Source organism: Triticum aestivum, chromosome 6A, assembly GCF_018294505.1.
Source record: "Triticum aestivum cultivar Chinese Spring chromosome 6A, IWGSC CS RefSeq v2.1, whole genome shotgun sequence".
Classification (NCBI taxonomy): Eukaryota; Viridiplantae; Streptophyta; class Magnoliopsida; order Poales; family Poaceae; genus Triticum; species Triticum aestivum.
In genome coordinates this window covers 606,014,797-606,034,286 of record NC_057809.1, presented here as the reverse complement: position 1 = coordinate 606,034,286, position 19,490 = coordinate 606,014,797, and the positions used below count along the sequence as shown (strand labels likewise).

Below are 19,490 nucleotides of genomic sequence, written 5' to 3'. Positions count from 1 at the left end.
GTTACACGATCTCATGGTCTAAGGAAAAGATACTTGACATTGGAAAAACTCTAGCAAACGAACTATACGATCTTTATGCTATGTTTAGGATTGGGTCTTGTCCATCACATCATTCTCCTAATGATGTGATCTCGTTATCAATGACATCCAATGTCCATAGTCAGGAAACTATGACTATCTGTTGATCAACGAGCTAGTCAACTAGAGGCTTACTAGGGACATGTTGGTGTCTGTTATTCACACATGTATTACGATTTCCGGATAACAATATTATAGCATGAATAAAGACAATTATCATGAACAAGGAAATATAATAATAATGCTTTTATTATTGCCTCTAGGGCATATTTCCAACAGTCTCCCACTTGCACTAGAGTCAATAATCTAGTTACAATGTGATGAATCGAACACCCATGGAATTCTGGTGTTGATCATGTTTTGCTCTAGGGAGAGGTTTAGTCAACGGATCTGCTACATTCAGGTCCGTATGCACTTTACAAATATCTATGTCTCCATCTTGAACATTTTCACGAATGGAGTTGAAACGACGCTTGATGTGCCTTGTCTTCTTGTGAAACCTGGGCTCCTTGGCAAGAGCAATAGCTCCAGTGTTGTCACAGAAGAGTTTGATTGGCCCCGACGCATTGGGTATGACTCCTAGGTCGGTGATGAACTCCTTCACCCAAATTGCTTCATGTGCTGCCTCCGAGGCTGCCATGTACTCCGCTTCACATGTAGATCCCGCCACGATGCTCTGCTTGCAACTGCACCAGCTTACTGCCCCACCATTCAAAATATACACGTATCCGGTTTGAGACTTAGAGTCATCCAGATCTGTGTCGAAGCTAGCGTCGACGTAACCCTTACGACGAGCTCTTCGTCACCTCCATAAACGAGAAACATTTCCTTAGTCCTTTTCAGGTACTTCAGGATATTCTTGACCGCTGTCCAGTGTTCCTTGCCGGGATTACTTTGGTACCTTCCTACCAAACTTACGGCAAGGTTTACATCAGGTCTGGTACACAGCATGGCATACATAATAGAACCTATGGCTGAGGCATAGGGGATGACACTCATCTCTTCTATATCTTCTGCCGTGGTCGGACATTGAGCTGAGCTCAATTTCACACCTTGCAGCACAGGCAAGAACCCCTTCTTAGACTGATCCATATTGAACTTCTTCAATATCTTATCAAGGTATGTGCTTTGTGAAAGACCTATGAGGCGTCTCGATCTATCTCTATAGATCTTGATTCCTAATATATAAGCAGCTTCTCCAAGGTCCTTCATTGAAAAACTCTTATTCAAGTAGGCCTTGATGCTGTCCAATAGTTCTATATCATTTCCCATCAAAAGTATGTCATCTACATATAGTATGAGAAATGCTACAGAGCTCCCACTCACTTTCTTGTAAACACAGGCTTCTCCATAAGTTTGTGTAAACCCAAACGCTTTGATCATCTCATCAAAGCGAATGTTCCAACTCCGAGATGCTTGCACCAGCCCATAAATCGAGCGTTGGAGCTTGCACACCTTGTCAGCATTCTTAGGATCGACAAAACCTACCGGCTGCATCATATACAATTCTTCCTTAAGGAAACCATTACGGAATGCCGTTTTGACGTCCATTTGCCATATCTCATAATCGAAGAATGCGGCAATTGCTAACATGATTCGGATGGACTTTAGCTTCGCTACCGGTGAGAAAGTCTCATTGTAGTCAACCCCTTGAACTTGTCGATAACCTTTAGCAACAAGCCGAGCTTTATAGATGGTCACATTACCATCCGCGTCTGTCTTCTTCTTAAAGATCCATTTATTTTCTATGGCTCGCCGTTCGACGGGCAAGTCAGTCAAAGTCCATACTTCGTTTTCATACATGGATCCTATCTCGGATTTCATGGCTTCTAGCAATTTGTCGAAATCTGGGCCTGCCATCGCTTCTTCATAGTTCGAAGGTTCACCGTTGTCTAACAACATGATTTCCAAGACAGGGTTGCCGTACCACTCTGGTGCGGAACGTGTCCTTGTGGACCTTCGAATTTCAGTAGGAGCTTGATCAGAAGTATCTTGATCATTATCATTAACTTCCTCTCTAGTCGGTGCAGGCACCTCAGGAACATTTTCTTGAGTTGCGCCATTTTCCGGTTCAAGAGGTAATACTTCATCAAGTTCTACTTTCCTCCCACTTACTTCTTTCGAGAGAAACTCCTTCTCTAGAAAGATCCATTCTTGGCAACAAAGATCTTGCCTTCGGATCTGAGGTAGAAGGTATACCCAACAGTTTCTTTAGGGTATCCTATGAAGACGCATTTTTCCGACTTGGGTTCGAGCTTTTCAGGTTGAAGTTTCTTGACATAAGCATCGCATCCCCAAACTTTTAGAAACGACAACTTAGGTTTCTTACCAAACCATAATTCAAACGGTGTCGTCTCAACGGATTTCGACGGAGCCCTATTTAAAGTGAATGCGGCAGTCTCTAAAGCATAGCCCCAAAAAGATAGCGGTAAATCGGTAAGAGACATCATAGATCGCACCATATCTAATAGAGTGCGATTACGACGTTCGGACACACCATTATGCTGAGGTGTTCCAGGCGGCGTGAGTTGTGAAACTATTCCACATTTTCTTAAGTGTGTGCCAAATTCGTAACTCAAGTATTCTCCTCCACGATCTGATCGTAGAAACTTGATTTTCTTGTCACGTTGATTCTCAACCTCACTCTGAAATTCCTTGAACTTTTTCAAAGGTTTCATACTTGTGTTTCATTAAGTAGATGTACCCATATCTACTCAAATCATCAGTGAGGGTGAGAACATAACGATAGCCACCGCGAGCCTCAACACTCATTGGACCGCACACATCAGTATGTATGATTTCCAATAAGTTGGTTGCTCGCTCCATTGTTCCTGAGAACGGAGTCTTGGTCATCTTACCCATGAGGCATGGTTCGCACTTGTCAAATGATTCGTAATCAAGAGACTCTAAAAGTCTATCTGCATGGAGCTTCTTCATGCGTTTGACACCTATGTGACCAAGGCGGCAGTGCCACAAGTATGTGGGACTATCATTATCAACTTTACATCTTTTGGTACTCACATTATGAATATGTGTAGCATTACGCTCGAGATTCATTAAGAATAAACCATTCACCATAGGAGCATGACCATAAAACATATCTCTCATATAAATAGAACAACCATTATTCTCGGATTTAAATGAGTAGCCATCTCGAATTAAATGAGATCCCGATACAATGTTCATGCTCAAAGCTGGCACTAAATAACAATTATTAAGGTTTAATACTAATCCCGAAGGTAAATGTAGAGGTAGCGTGCCGACGGCGATCACATTGACCTTGGAACCATTCCCGACGCGCATCGTCACCTCGTCCTTTGCCAGTCTCCGCTTATTCCGCAGCCCCTGCTTTGAGTTACAAGTATGAGCAACTGCACCGGTATCAAATACCCAGGAGCTACTACAGGTACTAGTAAGGTACACATCAATTACATGTATATCATATATACCTTTTGTTTTGCCGGCCTTCTTGTCTGCTAAGTATTTGGGGCAGTTTCGCTTCCAGTGACCACTTCCCTTGCAATAAAAGCACTCAGTCTCGGGCTTGGGTCCATTCTTTGGCTTCTTCCCAGCAGCTTGCTTGCCGGGCGCGGCAACTCCTTTGCGGTCCTTCTTGAAGTTCTTTTTACCCTTGCCCTTCTTGAACTTAGTGGTTTTATTCACCATCAACACTTGATGTTCCTTCTTGACTTCTACCTCTGCTGATTTCAACATTGAAAATACCTCAGGAATGGTCTTTTCCATCCCCTGCATATTGAAGTTCATCACAAAGCTCTTGTAGCTTGGTGGAAGCGACTGGAGGATTCTGTCAATGACCGCGTCATCCGGGAGATTAACTCCCAGCTGAGTCAAGCGGTTATTTAACCCAGACATAGTGAGTATGTGCTCACTGACAGAACTATTTTCCTCCATCTTACAGCTGAAGAACTTGTCGGAGACCTCATATCTCTCGATTCGGGCATGAGCTTGAAAAACCATTTTCAGCTCTTCGAACATCTCATATGCTCCATGTCTCTCAAAACGCTTTTGGAGCCCCGGCTCTAAGCTGTAAAGCATGCCGCACTGAACGAGGGAGTAGTCATCAGCACGTGTTTGCCAAGCGTTCATAACGTCTTGGTTCTGTGGGACGGGTGGATCACCTAGCGGTGCTTGTAGGACATAATCTTTCTTGGCAGCTATGAGGATGATCCTCAGGTTCCGGACCCAGTCCGTATAGTTGCTGCCATCGTCTTTCAGCTTGGTTTTCTCTAGGAACACGTTGAAGTTGAGGACTACGTTGGCCATTTGATCTACAAGACATATTGCAAAGATTTTTAGACTAAGTTCATGATAATAAAGTTCATCTGATCAAATTATTCAATGAACTCCCACTTAGATAGACATCCCTCTGCTAGTCATCTAAGTATAACATGATCCGAGTCGACTAGGCTGTGTCCGATCATCACGTGAGACGGACTAGTCAACGTCGGTGAACATCTTCATGTTGATCGTATATTCTATACGACTCATGCTCGACCTTTCGGTCTTCTGTGTTCCGAGGCCATGTCTATACACATGCTAGGCTCGTCAAGTCAACCTAAGTGTTTGCATGTGTAAATCTGTCTTACACCCGTTGTATGTGAACGTTTGAATCAAACACCCGATCATCACATGGTGCATTGAAACAACAAACTGTCGCAACGGTGCACAGTTAGGGGGAACACTTTCTTGAAATTATTATGAGGGATCATATTATTTACTACCGTCGTTCTAAGTAAACAAGATGCAAAACATGATAAACATCAAATGCAATCAAATAATAACAGTGACATGATATGGCCAATATCACATAGCTCCTTTGATCTCCATCTTGGGGCTCCATGATCATCTTGTCACTGGCATGACACCATGATCTCCATCATTGTGTCTCCATGAAGTTGCTCGCCAACTATTACTTTTACTACTATGGCTAACGCGTTTAGCAATAAAGTAAAGTAATTTACATGGCGTTTCTCAATGACACGCAGGTCATATAAAAATAAAGACAACTCCTATGGCTCCTGCCGGTTGTCATACTCATCGACATGCAAGTCGTGATTCCTATTACAATAGCATGAACATCTCATACATCACATATAGATCATTCATCATTCATCACAACTTTGGCCATATCATATCACAAAGCACTTGCTGCAAAAACAAGTTAGACGTCCTCTAATTGTTGTTGCAAGTTTTACGTGGCTGAAGTAGGGTTCTAGCAAGAACGTTTTCTTACCTACGTGAAAGCCACAACGTGATTTGTCAACTTCTATTTACCCTTCATAAGGACCCTTTTCATCGAATCCGCTCCAACTAAAGTAGGAGAGACAAACACCCGCCAGCCACCTTATGCAACTAGTGCATGTTAGTCGGTGGAACCAGTCTCACGTAAGCGTACGTGTAAGGTTGGTCCGGGCCGCTTCATCCCATAATACCGTTGAAGCAAGATAAGACTAGTAACGGCAAGAAAGTTGACAACATCTACGCCCACAACAAATTGTGTTCTACTCGCGCAAGAAGAACTACGCATAGACCTAGCTCTGATACCACTGTTGGGGAACGTTGCAGAAAACAAAAATTTTCCTACGATTTCACCAAGATCCATCTATGAGTTCATCTAGCAACGAGTGATCGGATGCATCTACATACCTTTGTAGATCGCGAGCGGAAGCGTTCAAAGAACGGGGATGAGGTAGTCGAACACGACGTGATCCAAATCACCGGAGATCCTAGCACCGAACGGACGGCACCTCCGCGTTCAACACACGTACGGTCAGCGTAACGTCTCCTTCTTCTTGATCCAGCAAGAGGGAAGGAGAGGTTGAGGAAGATGGCTCCAGCAGCAGCACGACGACGTGGTGGTGATGGAGCTGCAGTACTCCGTCAGGGCTTCGCCAAGCACTATGGAGGAGGAGGAGGTGTTGGAGAGGGAGAAGGAGGCAACCAAAGGCGTGGATGAAAAGCCCTCCTTCCCCCACTATATATAGGAGGGCCAAGGGGGGGCACCGGCCCTAGGAGATCCAATCTCCTAGGGGGGCGGCGGCCAAGGGAGGTTTCCCTCCCCCCCAAGGCACCTAGGAGGTGCCTTCCACTAGTGGGACTCTTCCCTTTTGTGAACCCTAGGCGCATGGGCCTCTTGGGGCTGGTGCCCTTGGCCCATGTAGGCCAAGGAGCACCCCCTACAGCCCATGTGGGTCCCGGGGGCAGGTGGACCCACCCGGTGGACCCCCGGGACCCTTCCGGTGGTCCCGGTACAATACCGATAACCCCGAAACTTGTCCCGATGGCCGAAATAGCACTTCCTATATATAATTCTTTACCTCCGGACCATTCCGGAACTCCTCGTGACGTCCGGGATCTCATCCGGGACTCCGAACAACATTCGGGTTACTGCATATACATATCCCTACAACCCTAGCGTCACCGAACCTTAAGTGTGTAGACCCTACGGGTTCGGGAGACATGCAGACATGATCGAGATGACTCTCCGGTCAATAACCAACAGCGGGATCTGGATACCCATGTTGGCTCCCACATGCTCCTCGATGATCTCATCGGATGAACCACGATGTCGAGGATTCAAGCAACCCCGTATACAATTCCCTTTGTCAATCGGTATGTTACTTGCCCGAGATTCGATCGTCGGTATCCCAATATCTCGTTCAATCTCGTTACCGGCAAGTCACTTTACTCGTACCGTAATGCATGATCCCGTGACCAGACACTTGGTCACTTTGAGCTCATAATGATGATGCATTACCGAGTGGGCCCAGTGATACCTCTCCGTCATACGGAGTGACAAATCCCAGTCTTGATCCGTGTCAATGCAACAGACACTTTCGGAGATACCCGTAGTATACCTTTATAGTCACCCAGTTACGTTGTGACGTTTGGTATACCCAAAGCACTCCTATGGTATCCGGGAGTTACACGATCTCATGGTCTAAGGAAAAGATACTTTGACATTGGAAAAACTCTAGCAAACGAACTATACGATCTTTAAGCTATGTTTAGGATTGGGTCTTGTCCATCACATCATTCTCCTAATGATGTGATCTCGTTATCAATGACATCCAATGTCCATAGTCAGGAAACTATGACCATCTGTTGATCAACGAGCTAGTCAACTAGAGGCTTACTAGGGACATGTTGGTGTCTGTTATTCACACATGTATTACGATTTCCGGATAACACAATTATAGCATGAATAAAGACAATTATCATGAACAAGGAAATATAATAATAATGCTTTTATTATTGCCTCTAGGGCATATTTCCTATAGGCGTTTTAAAATAATTATGGTTTAGGCTTGAACAAATGCGGAATAAACCTAGCGGTTAATTTTCCAAGCACAAAGCCTAAAGCAACTAGGCTCACCTATGTGCACCAACAACTTATGCTAAGAAAGATAAGCAACTATGTGATAGCAAGATATATGACAAGAAACAATATGGCTATCACAAAGTAAAGTGCATAAGTAAAAGGGGCTCGGGTAAGAGATAACCAAGGCACGCGGAGACGACTATGTATCCCGAAGTTCACACCCTTGCGGATGCTAATCTCCGTTTGGAGCGGTGTGGAGGCACAATGCTCCCCAAGAAGCCACTAGGTCCACCGTAATCTCCTCACCCTCTCGCACAATGCAAGATGCCGTGATTCCACTAAGGGACCCTTGAGGGCGGTCACCGAACCCGTACAAATGGCAACCCTTGGGGGCGGTCACCGAACCCGTACACTTTGGCAACCCTTGGGAGCGGTCACCGGTACCCGTCAAATTGCTCGGGGCGATCTCCACAACCTAATTGGAGACCCCGATGCTTACCCGGAGCTTTGCACCACAATGATTGAGCTCCGAACACCAACAACCGTCTAGGGAGCCCAAGCACCCAAGAGGAACAAGCTCAAGGGTACCAAGCACCCAAGAGTAATAAGCTTCTCAACTTGTAACTTCCACGTATCACGTGGAGAACTCAAACCGATGCACCAAATGCAATGACAAGGGCACACGGAGTGCCCAGGTCCTTCTCTCTCAAATTCCACCGAAGCAACTAATGCTAGGGAGGAAAATGAGAGGAAGAACAAGAAAGAGAACACCAAGAACTCCAAGATCTAGATCCAAGGGGTTCCCCTCACGTAGAGGAGAAAGTGATTGGTGGAAATGTGGATCTAGATCTCCTCTCTCTTTTCCCTCAAAAACTAGCAAGAATCCATGGAGGTATTGAGAGTTAGCAAGCTCGAAGAAGGTCAACAATGGGGGAAGAACACGAGCTCAAAAGATAAGGTTCAAAGGGGAAGAAGACCCCCTTTTATAGGAGGGGGAAAATCCAACCGTTATCCCCCACTCAGCCCCGTAGAGAGCGGTACTACCGCAGAGGCAGGGCGGTACTACCGCTCATAAGCGGTACTACCGCTCCCCTTCAGCGGTATTGCCGCGCCAGAAGAAAAGGGGCTGGGGCTGGGACCTAGAGCGATACTACTGTAGAGGCAGGGCGGTACTACCGCTAATAAGCGGTACTACCGCCACTACTACCGCAGCAAGTGCCGCAAAACCCGACACGAGAAAAAGCGCACTCGATTCGAGGCGGTAGGAGCACGGCGCCGCAACGGTACTACTGCTGAGACCATCAAGCGGTACTACCGCTGCGGAGCGGTACTGCCGCTTGTGACTCCTCAGCGGTACTACCGCTGGGTACCACGGTACTACCGCTGGGACCCTGACAAAAATCACACTCAAGAAAATCAGAACTGCCATAACTTCTGCATATGAGCTTCGAATTGAGCAAACTCAAGCTTGTTGAAAACAAGACGACGAGTAGCATCAAAACAGCGAGTGAAACCTCCAACCGAGAAGAACCGGCAAAACCTCCAACATCGAAAACATCATAGAAGAAGCATGCGAACTCCGTTTTCGATAAACTCAAGCTTGTCATCAAGATGACCATAAGCTCTAAGACTCACAAAGAGAACCAAACAAGAACCAAGAAAGATGATGCAAGGATGCAATGGTTTGAGCTCTTTACGAACGATACGACCGAGCTACTCATCGAGAGCCCCCCTTGATAGTACGGCAATCGATCCTATAACCCGGTCTCCCAACTACCATCATGAGACCGGTAAAATAGAAAACCTATCAAGGGCAAACCTTTGCCTTGCACATGGTCCACTTGAGCTAGATGATGACGATCTTGACTTCCTCAAGTTGGACCACCTTTCTTGATTGTGTTGGCACGATGAAGACTAGATGATTGCTCCCCCATAGACCACTATGGGTGAGCCACTCTTCGGCACATCTTCACAAGTCCATTGTCACCACAATGGCCGGCAAGCTTCAAGCACTTGATCTCTTCGCGATGATCCACTTGAACTTGCACACGGCAATCTTGATGACGATCACCACTTGATGTCATCCTCTCCATGGGTTGAGAGATATCTTCCTCTTGACACAAGCCCATGAACATGTACCTAACCCCATGTAGAACTCTCACATAGACCATGGATTAGTACACAAAGCACAATGGACAATGCTTACCAAACCATGGGATCACTTGATCCCTCTTGGTACATCTTCTATGCTTTGTGAGTTGATCAACTTGATTCACTCTTGACTTAGTCTTGATCAACCTTGAATCTTTCCAACTCTCTTCGTTTGGATGATGTCTTGAAGGTAAACATGAATGATCACACAATCTTCTTCTTCAAGACATGCTTGCAATAAGCTCAACTCTCAAATGACCAATCTTTGGATAATTCCTTGAATAGCACCTTGGTCGACACAAACTTTTCTTGAAACCAACACATGTACTCCAAGAAAAGCCTATGGACAAAACCTTCAAATATAACTCAAGGCAACCATTAGTCCATAGAGATTGTCATCAATTTCCAAAACCAAACATGGGGGCACCGCATGTTCTTTCACTCCAAGAACGGCACGTTCAAGTACCTTCGTGACAGAGTGTGGGAGAAAGTAAGAGGATGGATGCGAAAAATGCTTTCAGTTGGTGGAAAGGAAGTCCTCATCAAACCGGTCGCACAAGCGATCCCAGTTTTTTCAATGTCTTGCTTTCGGCTTCCTAGACGAGTTTGTGAGAGTGTAACCTCCATCATACGGCAATTTTGATGGGGAAGTAAACAAGGAAGAAGGAATCCATGTTGGGTCTCGTGGGATGTCATGACGAGGCCGAAGGACCTAGGAGGGCTGGGTTTTCATGATCTTGAGATCTTCAATGTTGCCCTACTGTCAAGGCAGGCTTGGCGACTTTTACAAGAACCGGACTCCCTAAGTGCTCGCATTCTTAAGTCCGTCTACTACCCAACGACGACCTTATTGGAGGCGGAGTTAGGCCCCCATCCATCGCAGGTCTGGCGAGCCATTATTGATGGAAGAAATGTTTTGAACCATGGGATCATCAGGCGCATTGGGGATGGAGCAACGACTAGAATTTGGCATCATAACTGGCTCTCAAGAAGTGGCCTCATGAAACCTTTTCCGCCTAGGGTGGCTGATCCTCTGCTGATGGTGAGCAATCTCATCGAACCAACCATGGTATGCTGGCGAGAGGAGGTAGTTCATCAAGTTTTTATTTCAGCCGATGCGGAGGCAATCCTGAAGATCTCCCTCTGTACAAGACATGTGGATGACGTTTGGGCATGGTCGGGCGATCCGAAGAGGCGTTTCTCAGTAAAATCAGCCTACAATTTGATCCACAAGATGAAGATGGGAAGGGAAGATTGGCTAGATGAGGCCGAGGAGATGTCCAGCGGTGAATCAAAAGGATGGTCATCAATTTGGGGCTTGCAAGTTCCTTCAAAACTGAAAATTTTCACATGGAGGCTGGCTCGTCACTCACTTCCTACTAGTGATGTTCTGCATCGTCGAAACATGTCACCGTCGCATGTGTGTGCGTTATGCGGAGCAGTGGACAACTGGCAATGAATAAGACAATGATTACATCGTACTCCCTCCATCCCACACTGTAAGGCGTTTTTGTGAGCTAACATTATGGGACCGGGGAGGGGGGGGGGGGGGGGTATTTGTGAACGAAAATCATCTTATTCCCAACTCATACACCTACAACAACACATAATGTTCCATTGCACACTATCCTGATCTACCCTGCCTTTCGGAGACTGAGTGTACAAGACATGCACGTGTAAACACCACACCGACATTATTGGGTACAAACAACACACTAATTGAAATGCATACATAGATAGCACTAGCGGGAGTAGGAAAATTACCACGTACTGTACGATTGCAAGCAATTTAGCAGCCGGGTACGGACGATGACCTCACAGCGATCAGAAGGCCAGTTCCGCGTTGGCAAACTCCTCTCTCTTCTGGGTCACGTCCGCCACCATCTCGCCGAACCTGCAGGGCGGGCTGACCACCGGCACCGTGCCCCGCGCGTACCGTCCACCACGCCCGTTGCCAAGTCCATACTCATGCACGTCGTTGGTCTTTTGCGCGATGATGACGGAGTTCACCACGTCGTCGTCTGGGTGACACACGGCGAGCACCTCGAACCCGCCTCGGCCGATGTCCTGGGGATCGACGATCGGGTACAGGAACCCACGCGCCCCGTGCGCGCTGCGCACGACGAGGGCCGCCCCGTCCGCCATGTGCGCGCCAAGGTGCGCGATCACCTTGGCCTTGTCCTCGGCCGCCATGCCCACGAGCGCGGCCAGGAAGACGACATCATACGTAGCGAGCACGTCGGTGAGGTCCGCGACGTCGGCGGTGTGGAACGACATGCGGGCGCCCACGTCCCTGTCCGCGCGGAACAGCCTGCTCGCGCGGGCGTTGGCCGCGCCGCACAGGTCGTAGTTGTCGAACACCGTGTCGGGCAGGTGGCGCGCGGCGAGGACGTAGGAGCTGAACGGCAGCGGGCCGGAGCCGATGAAGGCGACACGGGCCGGGGCGATGCCGCCGGGCACGTAGCGCGACAGGAGCTCGTACTCCAGCTTGCTGAGGTTGATGTAGTTGCTGTAGTAAGGGAAGACGCCGAGGTGGTCGAGCGGGTTGTCGAAGGCGGCGAGCATGTCGGAGTAGTGCGCCTCCAGCTTCCCCTCGGCCTCGGAGCAGAGGCGGATGAGGCCCTCGCGCATCGCCTGCGCCTCCGGGCCGAGCTCGGTCACGTCCACGGGGCTCGGGGGGACGCACGCGGTGACGAGGTCGGTGAAGAGCGCGTCGACGGCGGGGCACGGGCTGAGCGAGGGCAGCTTGGCGATGGCGGCGTGGAGGCCGGTGATCTTCTGGACCAGGGCGTCCACCTCCTTGTTCTGGGCGTCCATTTTAATGTGTTCTTAGTGGAGTGGCCGATCGAGTTGCTTGATGAGCTATGGAACGAGCGGTACGGGGTATATGTAGTGTAGCTGCCGTTAGAGCACTATACATAAATATTCTGGGAGAACAAACAAACAAACTCGACACTATACATAAGTTACTATTCATGCCTTTTGTAATCTCAAATTTGTTTTCTTGGCCGTGGAGTCGATCGAAGCTAGTCCTTCACAAAAAAATTCACAAGAGTGTAATGCTTGATCATGTTTGATTCCAAAAAGATTAAGGAATTTTTGACTCTTTTTGAACTTTCTAATATTTTCTTTCATTTTGGGTGTAATGGGACCCGAGGCCCATTGTCTATTTCCGGTACATAAATTGCTTTAACTAGATAATGCCCCACGCGTTGTTGCGGTAACTTTATTAAAAAAATGTATAAATGTTGCTAAAAATAACTATATCTAATGAAAAGAAAGTATAAGCTTGAAAATCAATAGAAGAAAGAGTCTAAAAGTAAAATAAAAACTTTTGAATTACAGTTAAAAATGTCATTTAAAAAAATGTGAAGAATGACTAATATGAATGTATGACGTGGCAGTGTTACATGCATAGACTAATGCAATTGAAAACAATTGTAATTTATAAGTTAAATGCATGACTTGCTTATGTGGTTGATTTTGCATGACTTAGTGGGGGAGAAGACTTAAATGCATGACTTAGTAGGACGTTGAAGTGAGCTTAAAAATTAATAAAAAAAGTGTTTAAAAGTAGAATAAAAACTTCGGAGTTACATGATAACATGAATGTAAGATGTGGCAGCTTACATGCATAGACTAATGCAATTAAAAATAATTGTAATTTATAAGTTAAATGCATGACTCGCTTATGTGGCTGATTTTAATTGGCTTAGTGGGACATAAGACTTAAATGCATGGCTTAGTGGGATGTTGAGGTGGACACTTTGCATGTTAAAAGAATTGGGATCAACTTTTTAAGAATGCACGATTATGATGATTACTACCCGGTAGATTGATCGATATTGCCGCCAAAGCTAAGCTCATATGTAACAAGAAAAATGCCGCCGTTAGAAACCAAATTCACTTCATTCTTTCAATATGCAATCGAACTTACTTCAAGCCAATGGTTGCGACCTCCGGATGTGACTTTAGGTGGCCTAGCCCACGTGGCGCTGATCTTGGGCATGGGATGTACGTAACTAAATGGTCCTATCATTTTATTTTACCGGGGAATTAAGAGACGAAAAGTATACTTTTCTCAGATATATAGGTACAACATTTTATAAAACCAGATGGTGCTCCGCACATTGTTGCAGGAATGTTTTGCAATATTTCAATGAAGTTTTGGTTATATGGAACATGAATATTTGAAATAATAGTTTTTGAAAGTATATAATAATTTCATTTAAATGTCATATTAGAATGGAATTGTACATGCATGCATGTTTGCATGTTGAAGTGGATTTTTAATATACATAGTTGCATGTTTTGTGAGCCTTTTTCTATGCATGTTGAATGATGAGATGACATGTTGTATGTTGAGAGAAATATGTTAGTGGGGGCTAGCTATTTAGATATGAAAGATATACATGTGCAAATTAAGATTCATTCTTTTTAAGTAAGAGGATAAGGGACATCGTCACTATGCACACATCTGTGAAAGGTCGTTGGCATAACAATTGGAGTGTACATAATACTTGATGTGGTTATTGCAAATGTTATGTTTTATATATAACTACAGTGAGGTGGTTCAGAGCCTTGGCACAATCTCTATTCATCATTGCCTAAGGGAAGTCAATAAAGTGGCGTATAAACTAGCTAGAAATGCTTTTGATTCTAGTTCCTTTTATGTTTGGGATGGAGATCCTCCCGTTTTTAATTTAAATGACATTCTGAATGAAGGATTTTCATAAAAGAACTATAGTGGGTGGATGGGGTCGGGAGTCGTAAGGCTAGTGGTGGAAGTAATATAGGAACATGAATGCCACATAAGCAAAAAAAGTGATGTTGCAAGTAATTAAAGAGGATGGAGAGACAAATAGAGTAACATAAGGCTGGTCATAGTGGGGAGTAACATATACTAGTATCATGCATATGATAGTAGTGTATGATACTATATCCATAGTGCATAGTATCATAAAGTAGTATCATAGATGGTCTCGTTTATTGCCATGCAAGACACATAGTAACATCATATTTATTATGTTACGGTATCTACCTATGTTACTATGATCTTCTCTCTCTTGTTTAATCCCCTGCCACGTAAGCATGTTACGAGTCCCAAGTATATGATACTACTTATGTTACCCCCACTATGGCCAGCCTAATATGTTACCATCACATAGCGGTTCCCAATGTAAAATACTAATACAAAGTAATAAATGAAGTGGTGCATGACACTACATATATGTTACTACCCACTATAGAGGTAGTAACACAGACTAGTAACATACTAGTATAAGTTACTCCCCACTAATGTACCCACTTAAGTGCCTTGAGCATCCAACTCCAATCTGATGGGCAGGGATTGTTTTCTCTCTATTTTTTGAACCATAGGCTCAACTTCTATCGTAGTCATCACTCTATGTACAGAGCAAAGAAGATATCTGCACGTAGTCTCACTAGCACAAGCATTGTTAATAAACATATAAGTATCACCATGTGCAATTGATTACCAGGTGCATTCACAACATGATAACAGACACATGGTTTGGTTTGGTGCTATTCCATCAACAGTGACCTCACACCTGAATAGCTTCTACAGTCAACTACATGTACAATGAACCACACAAAAATGATGATAGGCAATACTATAAAATGTAAATTTACCGAAATCTTGTGCAAAAGCAGCATGCACAATTTCTAAAACAATGAGACTAGGACACACATTCCTAAGATCAAGCATATTACAACCTTATTATATCAAAAGGGAGAAGACAATAAAACATGCACACGATTACCTTTGTCTTTATCTGATTCCCTCGACGGATAACAAATAATCCAAACTAAGATGAAGGATATGTTCAATTTCTAGCTCGCTGCAATCATCCAAGAATGGAGGCAGGCATACAAATGAATACATTGTTGGCTAAAGACAGGTGCAAGGTCAACATCTAAGAATTGGTGGATGTTGATGTTGTTCCCTTGATCCTATGGAGCGTTTAGAGGCCCTTCCCGTCCACGTAGAAGCATCTACTAGGGGGTACCCATCACGAGAACAATAGCTGGACAACACACTGAATGTGACACCACAGTTCGTGAGGTACCAAGGTCCCATGTTAATGATTATCGGCAGAGGAAGGAGTTTGACATTGAGGGAGAAAAGGGATGTGGTTGAATTGAATACCCAAGTCGCAATTGGTGGTGACGCAAGGCTGGGTTGGGCCGCCATGGTCAGTGAGCAGGACCAAGCTGCCTCCGTCTTCAGCCACTGATCGCCCTCCTCCGGCCTCACGTGCCACAAGCTGCACTCGGGAGGCCCTCATCGTGTGGAGATCCTCCATGGTAGGGGATAAGAGATGGATATAACACAAGTCCTTCCCTTTCTGGTTGCTGACAACAACAAAGAGCAAAGCGAGCAATGATTGATAGAATAGGGGGGCCATGGTGTAGAAGCAAAGCATTGAGGGCACGCGCCGACTCATAGACCGCGGGAATTCAGTTGACAATGACGCGGGCTCTGAGATTGAAAAACAAAGGAGCAAGAACCATGAGTGGTAGCAAGGTCAAGCACATCATGCGTGCCCAGTGTGTAGAAGCGTGTGGTGGCCTCGAGAGAAGCTAGTAGTCAGAATGACATAAAGTCCAGAGCGGCGACGACATATCAAGGGCTAGCTAGATGAGGTTGGTGGGCCGATGGCGTGCAACAGGCAGATGCAACGAAGCACGGGGTGCGCCATCCTCCTCGCTATTCGTGTAGCCGCCGCTGTCGTTGGTTATAGGAAGCTATTGGAGAGGATCGGATGGATAAGGCAGTGTGCGCACAAGAGTGTTTCAACCAGCATTTAGATGGGCCCATGATGTAGTCACCCACTCGTGGGAAAGGGCCTCAGACTGCTCCCAGCGAGCACCGCATAAACTTGGAGGAGATAGTCATGGTCTAATCCTAAGGATGGGATGAAGGGGTATTTATTGTCTATATCCTCATAACCTACGTTTAGTATGCCAAAGGCAACTTACAATCCAGTGGAGCCACATGGTGGTCGTACGCAGGCAACGAAGTCTGGTACTACCGAATGGTTAACCCCGATAGTCCTCAACGCATGTAGTCTCCGAGGCATGTTTTGTGTTTGGTAGTGTCAAGGACATGGTTCTTTCAAGTTCTAGAAGTAGCTTGCCATCGAGAGCACACTCTGCTCGGCTCAATGGTTTTGGGGGTGGGTCTTGTTGTTCTTGAGGCTTTGTTCGATAGTATCAAATGTGCTTGGCGCTTGAGAAGCATTGTGCCAAGTCTGGTAGTTCTGGACGCTTGATTGTGCATCTACGTGCCACCTCTATCATGCTTACTCCTATACACCTAAGCAAGAAAGGGTCCATGCATTTGGTAGCAAACTATCCTTGGTAATGTCAAGTGGAGAGGTCTAAGGAAAATAGGTGTTGGCAGGTTCATCGTGGGAGAACTTAGGGACTTGCATTGATATGGTGGGGCAGGGTTGTATCACATCCACATCATATTTAAAACGTGAAGGAGTTCGTCTATCATGAATAAGGCCCTATAATGGACAAATTTGCAAAAAATAAAAGAAAGGAGGCACCAACAAACATAGCTAAAAGAACCATGTTATTGGCATTCTCAACAAGAACCTCAAATGAATGTTAATGGAGCATAAGAACACAAGTCATGAATTTTTAATGGAAAAGATGGAATGGGTAGAGATGATGGCAATGGATGGTACCAAATCACCCCTATGAGTTAGAGAACTCACCACCATAATGGGCACAAGCTACCGGAATGGACGGCCGGATGTGCCTGAGCTCTGAGAGGGCTAGGAAGTTGTTGCGGTTCTTGTTTCAGGATGGTGAAGTTTCGGCGCCAGAACCTACTAAATTCTCATCTAATATGTAAGGCTAAACAAGGAGAGAGGAAAATGGACATATTATGTGGGAGGCTGAAGGGAGATGACCGAAACGGGTGGAAGGACTATAATCTAGTGTACCTTTCTAATTATTAGAGAACCAATATCAATTAAATAAACATATTGGCTTCTATAAGTTGGAGCCTACCTACAACGATCATGTCTTTCCCTGAACTATGTTGGCAAATCGATTCCGATTCGGAGAAGGGATGTGGGTGGTTTACTTTCTTTGTGGTCGAAAGTTAATTTGAAGTAATTCGAGGGTCTAAAATAAATTTCTTCCTCTTGCTATTTGTGCTACACGATGTGATAAGAATAAACCAACAAATTAAACTGTTCATAGCGAGCAAAAAAGAACTTATTTGGCAAGCAATCGACCTCTCTTGTACTACCCACATCCTGCCAGCCATGCCACCCGGCCGCTTTGATTGATTGATCACCGGTTACCTTTCCCAGCTCTCCTGGCGGCCGAAGCAGGAGGTCCTGCGCAGCCACCTCCCTGACTTGCCGCCGCCGCGACCGTCATGATCCCCGTGGTCCGGGGACAGATCCACCCTCCACTTCTCCAGCTTCATGGCCAGCTTGCTCTGCTCGATGGCGGCGCCCCTCGGGTCCAGCGGCCCGGAGTGCTCAACCAACGGCCGCTGGCGGCGCGCGTAGTACTCCAGACCCCTCTCCTCGGCCGCGCCCTCCTCCGTGATCTCGTACAGGAACGGCGCCGGCCTCATCGCCACGAGGTCCTTCATGGCGAACGCGTCCGGGGACCCCGGCATGTGGTAGATGGGCGCCACGGCGCGCGCCTGGGCGGCGCCCAGCAGCGTCACCGCCACGTTGAGCACGCCCTGCGGCCGGAGCGACCGCGGGCGCCTGAGCTGCAGCGCCGCCACCTGCCGGCCGGTGGGCGCCACCGCCACCGCAGGAGCAGCAGTGAGCCTGGACGAGTGCACGCGCACGAAGGTGCTCACCACGATCCCCGTGCGTCCAAGGACAACATCAGAGCCAAACCTCCGGGTCGCGCGCACCTCGACGACGACGGCGGCGGTCTCCGACTTGAGGAACCCGGCGTCCACGCGGAAGAGGAACCGGTCGTTCCACGTCGGGTCGGCCCCGCCGGCGAGGTCGACCTCCGTGCGCAGCTTCCGCGTGCCGTCGATCCACGCCACGGCGTACGCGCGCACCCGGTGGCTGAGCCGGTGGCGCCGGTGCAGGTCCTGCGCGGAGATGACCGTGACCTCCAGCAGGTGGAGCGGGGACGGCGGCGAGCCGTCGTCGTGCCCCACTATCGCCGACATCGGGCAGGAGATATATCAGGACGCCCAGACTATCATGGGAGAAACAATGGCAACGAGCGGAGCGAGGCTGGTTGGTCGGTGTGGGTTGCGGAGAGGAGGACGCGAGATTTAAGGGAGACACGTCCAAGTTTAGGGTGGATCCGTCGCGGGCAAGGGTTGGCTACAGCTACGGCGTTTAAATTTCGCATGTTTCTGGCGCGATCAAATTTGGAACGTGTGCTGTGATAGCGTTATTACCATTTAAAAATTTCCATTTCTATTTCTTTCTCTTTTTTTGAGTGGATTTCTATTTATTTTTCCTTCTCGGAGTGCCCGTTTCACGTTCGTCTATTTGGTGGCGTTTCAAAATTTCCAGGCCCATTGGATCGACAATCTGAGAAATGATAGTCTTTTTTTAGGGCAACAATAGGCGCACGCGCCGGTGCGCCGGCCGAATCGTTCGGCCGGTCAGCCCCTAGCCGCACGATGCGCGCATCTACACCGCATGATTCCTTCCCTCGTCTTCTCGTGCGCTCGTCTTCTTCTTCTTCTCGACAGCTCCCCCAGGTCTCCTGCTTCCTCCCCTTGCTGACTAGCCATGACTCCGCGCTTGCCCTTGCGCCCGTGGCGTCGCGCTCCTGTCGCCCTCGACTGGTTGCAGCTTTTTCGCCGGGCGTTTCCAGCATCCTTGATGGAAAGTTCCCGCACTACCGGTGGTGACCACCGCAACTCCGGGGAGTAGCGTCGCCG

At 46.9% G+C, this 19,490-nt stretch overlaps 2 protein-coding genes across 2 annotated transcripts; both read right to left on the bottom strand.

The window, feature by feature from the left end:
- Positions 1-11,395: 11,395 nt before the first annotated feature.
- On the bottom strand, positions 11,396-12,388 carry LOC123131325 (probable nicotianamine synthase 4). The gene has a single exon (XM_044551021.1). It carries the CDS (start codon positions 12,386-12,388, stop codon positions 11,396-11,398), a length of 993 nt encoding a protein of 330 aa, XP_044406956.1.
- Positions 12,389-17,732: 5,344 nt separating this feature from the next.
- LOC123131324 (uncharacterized) lies at positions 17,733-18,828 on the bottom strand. Its single transcript, XM_044551020.1, has one exon. The coding sequence runs from the start codon at positions 18,759-18,761 to the stop codon at positions 17,913-17,915; it is 849 nt and encodes a 282-aa protein (XP_044406955.1). The 5' UTR covers positions 18,762-18,828; the 3' UTR covers positions 17,733-17,912.
- Positions 18,829-19,490: the final 662 nt, after the last annotated feature.

Bases quoted from the DNA above. Each gene is read 5' to 3' on its own strand.
- LOC123131325 (XM_044551021.1), bottom strand. From the start codon at position 12,388: ATGGACGCCCAGAACAAGGAGGTGGACGCCCTGGTCCAGAAGATCACC.
- LOC123131324 (XM_044551020.1), bottom strand. From the start codon at position 18,761: ATGTCGGCGATAGTGGGGCACGACGACGGCTCGCCGCCGTCCCCGCTC.